Source organism: Eriocheir sinensis, chromosome 1, assembly GCF_024679095.1.
Source record: "Eriocheir sinensis breed Jianghai 21 chromosome 1, ASM2467909v1, whole genome shotgun sequence".
NCBI classification, from domain to species: domain Eukaryota; kingdom Metazoa; phylum Arthropoda; class Malacostraca; order Decapoda; family Varunidae; genus Eriocheir; species Eriocheir sinensis.
This window is the reverse complement of record NC_066509.1, coordinates 40,182,726-40,195,577: the sequence shown is the minus strand read 5'-3', so window position 1 is coordinate 40,195,577 and position 12,852 is coordinate 40,182,726. Positions and strand designations below refer to the sequence as shown.

The 12,852-nt window shown below is 47.2% G+C and overlaps 1 protein-coding gene across 1 annotated transcript; it reads right to left on the bottom strand.

Moving 5' to 3' along the window:
- Positions 1–8,171: 8,171 nt before the first annotated feature.
- On the bottom strand, positions 8,172–11,452 carry LOC126996785 (keratin-associated protein 16-1-like). Its single transcript, XM_050857623.1, has 2 exons — positions 9,676–11,452; positions 8,172–9,586 (listed from the first exon to the last, which is right to left on the bottom strand). Exon 1 carries the CDS (start codon positions 10,408–10,410, stop codon positions 9,727–9,729), a length of 684 nt encoding a protein of 227 aa, XP_050713580.1. The 5' UTR covers positions 10,411–11,452; the 3' UTR covers positions 8,172–9,586; positions 9,676–9,726.
- Between the last annotated feature and the right edge of the window lie 1,400 nt (positions 11,453–12,852).

Genomic DNA, 12,852 nt, shown 5'->3' with positions numbered 1-12,852 from the left:
CTCGTCTTTCTTTTTTCCTTTTTATTTTCATTTTATTTTCTTCCTCGTTTTCTTCTCTTGTCTCTTTTTTATTTTTTTTTCTTTTTCTTTCTTCTTTTTCGTTTTCCTTTTTTTCTCATTAGTTTCTTTTCTTTCTTTCTTCTTTCCTTCTTCTTCTTCTTCTTTCTCCTCTTGCTCCTCCTATTTTTTTTCTTCCTTTCCTTAATTCTCCTTCTTCCTTTCTTCTTTCTTCTTTCTCTTTTTTCTCTGCCTCTTCCTTTTTCAACTTCTTTCTCTCTCTCTCTCTCTCTCGCCTTTCCTTTTTCTATTTCATCATCGTCATCATCGTCATCGTCATCATCATCATCATCATCATCATCATCTTCTTGTGGTAGTAAATATTTTCACTCATGTTATCGGCTACGGAAACACATCCTGTCCTCAGCACGCCTTTGTTGTCTCCAGGAGGGTGTTCTCTCACCCTCTCATGCCAACTATTTCCAAAGGCAGAAAAGGATATCAATCGGGTTTTCATGCGGGTTTCATCACGTTCAGGGTACAGGAGAAGGGTCAAACTATCACCAGGGTCTTTAAGCAGTCCCTGGAAATGACCCAAACTCCCACGAGAACGGTATCAAATATGTGTTTCCTGGGCGCCGCATCGCTTGAGTATATGGACGTGTAGGGAAAGGTTGCCCGATCCCTTCTTGGGAGTTCACGAATACACTCTGAAGCAGATTAACCGAACGAAGATTAAAGGGAATGAGACGTGAAATTAATCATAGGAGAACCGAGAGGGAGTTTACGACTAACACCTGTTGATGCCGCGTGGACCAAGAGGAACACACAGCCAGGCACAGAACATATGGGACGCAGAAACTAGAGAAGAGAAAAACTAAACCAAGAAAGAAACACGATCAACAAACTTACTGAGCGAAACTATAAGGGAATAAGACGCGCCATTAATTATATGAAGACGGAAAAGGCCGGAGAGAGAGAGAGAGAGAGAGAGAGAGAGAGAGAGAGAGAGAGAGAGAGAGAGAGAGAGAGAGAGAGAGAGAGAGATTTACATAGATTTACATAGAAAATCAGACCACACAGACCCCATGGTCCAGACTTGGTGGTCTGTCCTTAAACCTAAGTGATTTTACATTAATCAGAAGACTCCAAAACGTTGCATTTCTACTCTAGTTGATATTAAGTTGAAGGAAGTGACGGTCGAGCTTATTTTTGAAGGAGTCAATCGTGTTACACTGGACCACTGATGATGGGAGCTTATTCCATTCTCGCACTACAACGTTGGTGAAGAAAAATTTGGTGCAGTCTGAATTTACTTGTCTACATCTGAGTTTTACGCCATTGTTCCTCGTGCGCAAAGTGTCATCGATCATAAACAATGTTGATCTGTCTACATTCGTGAAACCATTAAGTATTTTAAAACATTCGATCAGTTTTCTCGGAGGCGACGTTTCTCAAGAGAGAACATGTTAAGGGTAGAAAGCCTTTCTTCGTAGGATTTGTTGCGCAAGGAAGGGATAATTTTCGTTGCCCGACGCTGAACACCTTCTAATTTAGCAATATCCTTTGCATGGTGAGGAGACCAAAACTGTACCGCATATTCCAAGTGGGTCTGACTAAACTGTTGTAGAGCGGGAGTATTACATCTTTATTCTTAAATAAAAGTTTCTTAATAAAGCCCAACATTCTGTTCGCTTTATTTGCTGCATCGATGCATTGCTGTGAGAATTTGAGGTTTGACGCGATTTTGACCCCCAAGTCCTTGACGCATTGAACGCTTTTGAGTTTAACGCCGCGCATTTCGTAATCAAACTTTTTATTCCTCGTTCCAACTTGAAGGACCTGGCACTTGTCTACGTTAAAGGGCATCTCCCATCTATCCGACCGTTGAAATTTTGTGCAAATCCTCTTGGAGGCTTTGCCTGTCTTCGTCAGTGAGAACCGAGTTACCAATCTTTGTGTCGTCTGCAAATTTACTAATGCGGTTATTGAGTCCAACATCCACGTCGTTGATGTAAATAATGAAGAGCACTGGGCCAAGAACAGAGCCCTGAGGGACGCCACTAGTGACAGGCGCCCACTCTGAGTTAAATCCGTCAATCACTACTCTTTGTTGTCTGTTGCTCAACCAATTGCGATCCATTGGTTTACCTGACCGTCAATACCTATTTGTTTTAATTTGTAAAGTAATTTATGATGCGGGACTTTATCAAACGCTTTCTGAAATCAAGATAGACTACGTCCAGTGATTTGGTTACGTCATAAACAGTGAAGAGGTCGTTATAAAAGGTTAATAGATTTGATAGGCAGGATCTTTGTTTCGGAAGCCATGTTGTGAGTCCCCAATTAATGAGTGGCTTTCAAGGTAACTCACAATTTTGTCTCTAATTATGCCCTCAAGTAGCTTACCTACAACCGAAGTTAGACTAATGGGCCTGTAATTACCTGGTACTTTTTTGTCTCCTTTCTTAAAATCGGTGTCACGTTAGCCTTTTTCCAATCTGAAGGGACAATGCCTTGTCGCAAGGACATATTGAATACGGTTGTGAGGAGGAGAGTATTTCGCTCTTTGTTTCTTTCAGCAGAGTTGGATATACTTTATCAGGTCCAGGACTTTATTTGTTTTAAGTGATTTGAGGGCTTTAAGGACTTCATCGGGTTTTATTTCAAAGTTAGACAATGCATGCTCGGGATTTACATTAGTACTGGTGTTGGTGGTGGTGGTGGAGGACTGTTATTATTAAACACCGAGGAAAAGTAATTATTTAATAGGTTTGCAACGTGTTGGCTGTCAGTCACTAGTGCACCGTCGCTGTTTATTAAAGGTCCAATTCCACTTCTGATCGCCTTTCTGTTGTTTATGTAACTGAAGAAGGATTTCGGATTATTTTACAGTTGGCTGCAATATTTTCTTCATATCTACGCTTTGCCTGATGCACTAATCTTTTACTCGTCGCCTAGCATCATTGTACAGTCTCAAGTTTTCGGGCGTGCGGTGGTCTTTCTTTAACCTGTAAGACAATGTTCTCTCCTGGACTGAGTGTTTAATTTCGCTATTAAACCAAGGTGGACTTTATTAGTGTTAATTGCTTCGCACAAGGGGACAAATGTGTCCTGCTGAGTGAGTAAGTGATTTTAAAGTTTAGCCAGGCGTCCTCTGCATTGCCGTCATCTGATAGTTGCATATCTATTAGTTTTCGTCGGATTTCTACGAAGTTGGCTCTTTTGAAATTGGGCACCTTAACTTTATTTTCAGTCACCGATGTTTGAGCTCTAATGTCAACGCGCACTAGTTTATGATCGCAGGAACCGAGGTGTTCTCCTACCGTGACATTACTGACTAGGTTATCTTGGGTCGCTATAACAAGGTCAAGTATGTTATTTTGTCGAGTTGGTTCAGAAACCATTTGGCTTAGATAATTTTCCTCTAGAAATTGATCATTCTATGGGACTCACCTTCTGTACCTGACAGTGTCGCCCAGTCGATATGGGGAGGTTAAAGTCTCCTAGTATCAGTGAGTCGCTGTTATTAAGTGACTGCCTTAAGACGCTGTACATTTCAAGATCGCCATCAAGTGATTGCCCCGGAGGCCTGTAAGTGACAGATATATTTAAATTGACTTTTGCAATGTTTACTCGCACGCACAAATGTTCAACGTTACTGTTTCTTGGTGTTTTGTCAGTAGGTTGCAAGTAGCTTTTGACAAAAGGGCGACACCACCCCTCTACGGTTTACACGATCATTGTTGAAGAATCTGTAGCCATCTATGTTATATTCGGAACTTAAATCAATATTAGTGGTGTCGATAAATGTTTCGGTTATAGCAATTACGTCAAAGTTTTCTGTCAGAGCAAGACATCGCAGTTCATCAAATTTGTTTCTTAGGCTACGCGCATTGAAACTAAGGACTCTTAGGTTATCTTGAAGCTTGGTAATAGAGTTACTGGAGGGTTCAATGTTACGAGTCTGTTGCGGTGTGAGGTGTCTATTTACACGGGCGGGATGGAAGGACGTGGCTGAGAGTCGTTTTTTGTTGTTCGGGCGTTACGTACGGCGGTGTTGAGGAGCCATCCAAATATGGCTGCCCCGATGGGGGACAGGTGTATTCCGTCCCATTGGAAAAGTCTACTCTGGCCGTAGAAATCGTTCCAGGCGTTAAAGAATTCGACGTCAAGCTCTCCGCAGAGAGTCTGCAGGCGGTTGTTGAGGCTGAAGGCCTTACTGTAGAAGTCGCCCTCATCCCATGTCCGTGGTAGAATTCCTGAAATCAAAATATTAGGGGATTTAGTCTTATACTGCTGGATGAGCCTACGGTACTTGTCCAGCAGTTCCTCAGACCGGGTCGTGGTGACGTCGTTTGTACCTGTGTGGAGAACAAAGAGTGAGTCATTAGAGGCCTCAGCGGAGACCTCGTCCAGGGCAGCTGTGATGTCGTCAACACCAGCTCCAGGATAACAGTAGTTACGCCTACGACGGGGGACTCTGCCACAGAATTCAACCACCTGATGGCGAATCATAGAGTCACCGACCAAGAAGGTGCTCTGTTCCTCGTCCTCCTCCTCCAGTATGGCAAATCTGTTGTAGCAATGAGTAGGATAAATGGCTCTAGGGGCGGGTCTGGCTCCTCTCACGGGGGTGAAGCATTCAGCGTCAGCTCTACCGGTTCCCTGTGACGTGCCTTCTTCGGAAGGTGGCTGGGCATCGAGTGCAGGTGAGGAGGGTGATGAGGCGTCAATTGCAGGAGGGGCGACGATGTTGGCCTGGATAAACTCCTGCAAGGTATCAACAGTACTTGTTAGTTCGGTGATCTTCTTCTCGCCAGCCGTTAGCCTTTCGTCCTGTTGAAGGAGTCTCGTTTCCATCTGCTGAGTCAACAGGCAGATCTTGCAGACGGTCGATCGTCCTGAGAAGAAATGACCAGAGAAGTTTCCTGTGCAAGTCGAACATTTCTTTAGCGCCATCTTGGTAAGGAGGAGGTATCTATATATTTGCTTTGCTTTTTCTTTTTCGTAGGGCAGAGGGACGCGTGAATAAATAAGCGAGATAAGAGAGAGAGAGAGAGAGAGAGAGAGAGAGAGAGAGAGAGAGAGAGAGAGAGAGAGAGAGAGAGAGAGAGAGAGAGAGAGAGAGAGAGAGAGAGAGAGAGAGAGAGAGAGAGAGAGAGAGAGAGAGAGAGAGAGAGAGAGAGAGAGAGAGAGAGAGAGAGAGATGGAAGGCGTAGGAGGGAGATAGGGATGGAGGGAGGAAGAGGCGAAGGAAAGGGGAGAGAGAGAGGTGGGAACGAGATAGGGAGGAGGAAGGAGAGACAGAGAGGGGTGGGGGTAGTAATGAGAGAGGGGGGGGCAGAGAGAGAGAGAGAGAGAGAGAGAGAGAGAGAGAGAGAGAGAGAGAGAGAGAGAGAGAGAGAGAGAGAGAGAGAGAGAGAGAGAGAGAGAGAGAGAGAGAGAGAGAGAGAGAGAGAGAGAGAGAGAGATGGGAAGGCGTAGGAGGGAGATAGGGATGGAGGGAGGAAGAGGGCGAAGGAAAGGGGGGGAGAGAGAGAGGGTGGGAACGAGATCGGGAGTGAGGAAGGAGAGACAGAGAGGGGCAAGTGGGGGGTAGTAATGAGAGAGAGAGAGAGGGGGAGGGGCAATGGAGAGGGGAGGCGAGAGAAGAGGAGGAGCGAAACGCGAGGGAGGGAGGGAGGATTACTGGTCTCTGGGGAATAATCTGTTCAAGGCAGGTCAGGTAGGTCGGAACACAGTCGGAGTAAGTGGCCTCGGAGTGTCATCTGGAAAGATATCAAGAATGTGGCGGCAAGAGTGGAACACGGTGTGTGGGGTATAGGTGTATATATGTTTTACAGGGCGCTACTGCGAGAGGGTAGATACAGGCGGAGAGAGGTAGTAAAAATAAGGGCAACACTTAATCCTGTCCAATGGTCGAAGCACGTGGTCGCACAGCAAACAGCACACCTCTGCGGGCAGCTAACTCGGTTGACAATAAGCAGTACGCAGCACGACGCGAAATAGCACACGGCACACAGCACAGCAAGATCTACAGTACAGTTCAGTACAGCACACGAGGGTGGATTCGCAAGCGAGAGGTCACGGAAGTGGGAGCGCGTGCGGTTTGACCTCTCGGGGTGAGGGCAAGGCGCTGACTGAGAGAGAGAGAGAGAGAGAGAGAGAGAGAGAGAGAGAGAGAGAGAATGGATTAGCTTGACAAGTGTTTGTAAAGTCTCCAGAGCTGACATTCACATTTGAGTATTCCACTATATCCGGTTAGGGTGAGGAGGAGGAGGAGGAGGAGGAGGAGGAGCAGTAGGATGAGGAGGAGGAGGAGGAGGAGGGTGAATCATAACGTCATAATTGTCACATACACTCAGACTTTCATTTTCTCCTTCTCCAATTTTTATCTTCTTCTCTCTCTCTCTCTCTCTCTCTCTCTCTCTCTCTCTCCCCCCACGCTGCCAGGCTTCCTGTCTCCATGCTTTCTTTCTTCTCTTTCGTCTCCATTATTTTCTGATTTTTTCCCTTCTTTTGTCTACCTCTTGTTCTTCTTCTTTAACTTCTTCTTGTTATTGTTGTTGTTCTTCCTCCATTGCTCTCCTTTCTTTTCCTTTGTATTCTTTTCTTCTTCTTTCTTCCCTTTCGTCTCCATTCTTTTCTGGTTATTTCCCTTCCTTTCGCCTGCTGCTAAGAAGACAAGGCTAAGGGTGTCGCAGGCGGCGCCATGTCAAGGCGTGTGCATGTACCCGCGCGCAACATCCTGCCCCAGTGCTTGAAAAAGGAGGAGAATGATCTACGAGCTCCAGTGTCTCCCTCTTCGTGACGCGAGTGGTCGCTGCTCGTTGAAATATCTATCCAAGCTGGGAAGAGGCGCGCCCGACTCGATCCCAACACACAAACCCACCCACCCACACACACACACACAACCACACACACACCACATACTCAAACCCACCCACCCACACACACACACACACACACACACAAACACACACACACACACACCACATAGTCAAACCCACCCACCCACACCCACACACACGGTGAGCCACGATGAACACCAGGCTGTCCTTACTCATGGTGTTTCTAAAGTCATTGTTGCCCGCGCCCGGAGCCTCCCTCAGCCCAGGCCTGGACCCACGCTGCCCCGCCAATACTACCATCTCGGGGGATGATGAATGGGCGAACATTTACACCTGGCAAATTGTGACGCACGGCTGTTGCAAGGTCTTGTTCGTGCACCCCGATCCTGGCTTCAAGGGGGTTAGGCTCGTGGCGGCGGGCGATGGCTGGCAGCAGGACGCCTGGTTCACGCTGGACAACACTTGCTTCCCTCTGGACGCACGGTGGTGGAGGTTGTTGGTAGGTGTATGGGGAGGGAGGAACGATGACAACAACAATGATGGCTTTCTTGTCTTTGGTGTACGGACTGGTGATTGTTATCTTGTGTGCCGCAGAACAGGCCACTTCCTTAATGCCGTGAATGTTACTGTTGTGGCTCACGGGCCCTCAAGGTGGAGATTATCGTACTCGCGGCAATGCAATGTAGAAGGATACAAACAAGACAGATACTCATGGATAAACTGCACCTCCCACCCCACCACCACCACCACCACCCCTACAACCACCACCACCACCACCACCACCACCCCTACAACCACCACCACCACCGCCACCACCATCGCCATCATAGTCGTGCCGGTGGTGATTGGTGTTGCTGTTGTTGTTGTTCTGCTAGTGGTGCTGACGAAGTGTTACTGGCAGCGAAGGGAAAATCCTCTCTCTCTCTCTCTCATTTTCTTGCCTGCTGAACCCAAGTAGTGACCTGCTGTCCTGTTCATTACTACAACAAGGCTAACTAGGGGCCGGCTCGCTCTGCTGGTGATCTTCTTGTCTTCCTAACTCACTACAATGGATAGATCTGTAGATGGATGGCCTACTCTTTTTGTCTTCTTTTTCTTCTTTTCTTTCATCTTTTTTTTCATCTTTTTCTTTTTCTTCTTCTCTTTCTTCTTTAACTTTTCCTTTTTTCCACATTCTCCTTGTACTTCTCTTCTTTCCTCTTCTTTTTATCCTTTTTTTACTTCTTCTTCTTTTTCTTCTTCTTCTTCCTCTTCTTTTTCTCCTCATTCTTCTTCTTTCTCCTTTTTCTCTTTTTTTTCTTTTTCTTTCTTTCTCTCTCCTCCTCCTCCTCCTCCTCCTCCTCCCCAGACGTGCCCAACTCTCACGTCAACTATTTACAAAGGTCAAAAAGGAGATCAAACGGGTTTTCATGAGTGTTTTTTTTTCACACTCATAGCATAGAAGAAGGGTCACACTACCACCAGGGTCATTAAACAACCCCTGGAAATGCCCAAAACTCCTTCAAGAAGCGTGTCAAATGTGTGTGTGCTGCCGCGCCGACCCCCTGAAGCATTTACGGAGTTTAGGAATACATTGCAGCAGATTAATTAACTGAACATGGCGTGCAATTCTTTTATGTGAAGACGGAAGGGAGTTTAGGAATACATTGTAACAGATTAATTAACTGAACAGGGCGTGCAGTTCTTTTATGTGGAGACGGAAGGGAGTTTAGGAATACCTGCTGACGGTAAGGGACGGAAAGAGACTGACAACTGAACAGGGCGTGCAGTTCTTTTATGTGAAGACGGAAGTGAGTTTAGGAATACCTGCTTACGGTAAGTCACGGAAAGAGACTGACAACTGAACATGGCGTGCAGTTCTTTTATGTGGAGACGGAAGGGAGTTTAGGAATACCTGCTGACGGTAAGGGACGGAAAGAGACTGACAACTGAGGCCCGAAACAGACAGACAAAATAAACATGAAACGCCAAATTAAGAGAAGAGAAAACCCCCCCCCAAAAAAACAGCAAACACGTCGACCAGACAAACAAACAAAAAGAATGCACATCTAAGTATTCCACTATAAACAACTTTTGGGAATATACGATTAAGGAGAAGGAGTAGGAGGAGGAGGATAAGGAGGAGTAGTAGGATGAGAAGGAGGAGGGACAATCTTAACTTCATATCACATACGCTCAGACCTCCATTATCTCCTCCAATACATCCTTTTTTTTTCTTTACCTCTCTCTCTCTCTCTCTCTCTCTCTCTCTCTCTCTCTCTCTCTCCCCCCCTTCGTGACGGACGTCGTCGTCATCGTGGTAATGGTCACATTCTTCCCGCAGTGCCCCGCGTGCCGACGCGGCGTGGACTGGCCGCCTCCTGGCGCGTCGGTGGCGAGGAAGCGGTCAGCGACAGCCACGTGGAGCCGCCCACGGGCCCCACCGTGCTCCCGCGCGTGGCGCCGCGGCAGCAGGAGCACATCTTCGACGACGACGAGGAGCACATCTACGACGAGTTCCCCGACCCTCTAATCTGCCAGCAGATCCCCGAGCCTCCAATCTACGAGGAGATCCCTGGCCTCCAATCTACGAGAATGTCTCCGAGCCTCCAATCTACGAGAATATCTCCGAGCATCCACCCAGCGACAAGGCCGAAAACTTAGACTCCGATGATGATGCTTACCTCACACCGAGGCGAGGCCCCCCGGGCACACCCTCAGGGCACCGACCCAGCCACGAGGCCGAAAACTTAGACCTGATGATGATGCTTACCTCACACCGAGGCGAGGCCCCCCGTGCACACCCTCAGGGCACCGACCCAGCCACGAGGCCGAAAACTTAGACTCCGATGATGATGCTTACCTCACACCGAGGCGAGCACCCATGGGCACACCCTCAGGAATTACAGAGGGCTGAGGTCGTGCGTGAGACCCTGCTCCCGACGCACGAGGCCACGGCCGCTGCTGCACCCAGGCCAGCACGCCACGCAGGGGTAAGCACTGCAGGATGAGGGCAACCAGGCGGCAGCACAGTGCCCTCCAGCCAAGCAGGGGGCAGCACCGTGCCCTCCAGACAAGCATGGGGCAGCACCGTGCCCTCCAGACAAGCAGGGGGCAGCACCGTGCCCTCCAGACAACCAGGGGGCAGCACCGTGCCCTCCAGACAACCAGGGGGCAGCACCGTGCCCTCCAGACAAGCAGGGGGCAGCACCGTGCCCTCCAGACAAGCAGGGGGCAGCACCGTGCCCTCCAGACAAGCAGGGGGCAGCACCGTGCCCTCCAGACAACCAGGGGGCAGCACCGTGCCCTGCAGACAAGCAGGGGGCAACACCGTGCCCTCCAGACAAGCAGGGGGCAGCACCGTGCCCTCCAGACAAGCAGGGGGCAGCACCGTGCCCTCCAGACAAGCAGAGGGCAGCACCGTGCCCTCCAGACAAGCAGGGGGCAGCACCAAGCCCTCCAGACAACCAGGGGGCAGCACCGTGCCCTCCAGACAACCAGGGGGCAGCACCGTGCCACACACACACACAAACACACACACACACACACACACACACACAAGTACATTTTCCTGGACCATAAAGTTTCCAAATGGCTCCAATCACTAATTTATATTTTATTGTTTTGTTGTTTATTTGTTTGTTGTTTATGGTGATGGCGCGGAGGAGGAGGAAGAGGAGGAGGAGGAGGAAGAGGAGGAGGAGGAGGAAGAGGAGGAGGAGGAAGAGGAGAAGGAAGAGGAAGAAAAAGAGGAGGAGGATACGGGGAAGAGGAAGAGAAGGGGGAGGAGGAGGAAAGGAGTGAACATGGATTATATTTCTAAGCGAGTTTTGTTGTTTCAACAATTTCTTTTCTTATTTTAGTTTTTTGCTTTACTTTTTCAGTTTTTTGCTTCATATTTCTGGTGCCAGTGTTCACTCTCAGCCTGCTGCGTGTTTTCCCTCCATGATCATTCCTGCCAAGTGTTCGTCTTAGTGGATTTTTTTCTTAATTCAGTCAGCTTTGTTTTTTTTTTAGTTTGAGTGCGATGATTTTCTTTTGGCTCACACCTGTCCTACGTGTGTCACTATGTTAAAACTTCACCACAGCATTGTTCGCCACACACTCCAGTGAGCCTGTTACACGTATCCTACAGATGTCACTATGTTAAAGTTTCATTATAAATAAATTTGCTATATACTCTAGCTTGTCTATTATTTGTTTATCCTACTATGTTAAAACTCCGCTATAAATAAGTTCGCTATACACTCTAGTTCAGCACTTCCCAACCTGGGGGAAATATCCCCCTGGGGGAAATTTTATGATTCTGGGGGGAATTTTAACATGAAGGAAATATAAATTGCTAGCAATTAGACGGCGGAAACTATTGACTTTTTTTTTACAGCAGAGGAGTCACTTCAAGGGCATAAAAAAAGGTAAAAAATGTAAAAAAAAAAAGCCCGCTACTCACTGCTCCTAAAAAGAGTTAGAGGAGTGGCCGAAAGAGAGGTCAATTTCGGGAGGGAGGTGTCCTGATACCCTCCTCTTGAAAGAGTTCAAGTCGTAGGCAGAAGGAAATACAGAAGAAGGAAGATTGTTCCAGAGTTTACCAGTGTGAAGGAGTGAAGATGCTGGTTAACTCTTGCGTAAGGGATTTGGACAGTAAAGGGATGAGCTTGAGTAGAAAGTCGTGGCGAGGCCGCGGGAGGGGGGGAGGCGTGCAGTTAGCAAGTTCAGAAGAGCAGTTAGCATGAAAATATCGATAGAAGATAGAAAGAGAGGCAACATGGCGGCGGGATTTAAGAGGTAGATGACTATCAGTAGGAGGAGGAGAGCTGATGAGACGAAGAGCCTTAGACTCCACTCTGCCTAAGAGAGCTGTGTTAGTGGAGCCCCCCACACGTGAGATGCATACTCCATACGAGGGCGGACAAGGCCCCTGTAAATGGATAGCAACTGTGCGGGGGAGAAGAACTGGAGGAGACGGTACAGAACTGACTGATTTGTGTTATTAAGTAAATATTGTGTTTGGCTACTATTTATTTATTATATTATTTGTGTTATTAAGTAAGTAAATTTCGTGTTTTGGCTACTTTTTTCCTCGTCCATATGAGCGGGGAAATCCGGGGGGTTGACGTTTATGAAGCGGGAACGACAAAAAAAGGGTTGCGAACCACTGCGAGTCTAGTTAGTCTGTTACATCTTTCCTACATATGTCACTAAGGTTAAAACTTCGCTATAATAATGTTCGCCATACTCTCTAGTTAGTAGTAGTAGTAGTAGTAGTTGTAGTAGTTGTAGTAGTAGTAGTAGTAATGATAGTAGTAGCAGCAGTAGTAGTAGTAGTAGTAGTAGTAGTAGTAGTAGTAATAGTAGTTGTTGTTGTAGTATTAATGATAGTAGTAGTGGTAGTAGTAGTAATAGTAGTAGTTGTAGTAGTAGTAGTAATGATAGTAGTATTAGTAGTAATAGTAGTAGTAGTAGTAGTAGTAGTAGTAATAGTAGTAGTAGTAGTAGTAGTAGTAGTAGTAGTAGTAGGAGGAGGAGGAGGAGGTGTTTACTTAGCTATTTTTTATTTTTTTTACAGCAGAGGAGGAAGAGGAGGAGGAGAAGGAGGAGGAGGAGGAGGAGGAAGAACGAGACGAGTAAGATGAAGATAAAGGAAAGGAGCTTGTCATGAAGAACTTAGGGGAGGAGGCGAAGGAGGAGGAGGAGGAGGAGGAGGAGGAGGAGGAGGAGGTGGAGGAGAAGGAATACATAGGAAGAACAGACACCAGAAGACCTATCGGTCTATGACGAGGGTGTCTGTTTACTGCCGCTACTACTAGTAATCTACGTGTGGTAGGACAGGACAGAAAAGATGAAGGCTCCTCCCCACCCACCTCTCCTTCCGGCAACGTGCCGGCAGGAAATAGTTAGAAGAGAGCACCATGTACCTTTAAGGAAGAAAGGGCCATGGAAATTTTACAGTAAAGAAAGAAATAAGAGGAAATTACTACCCTTAACTTACACTACTGGTAACCTAAGCTGTGGGGGAAAATGA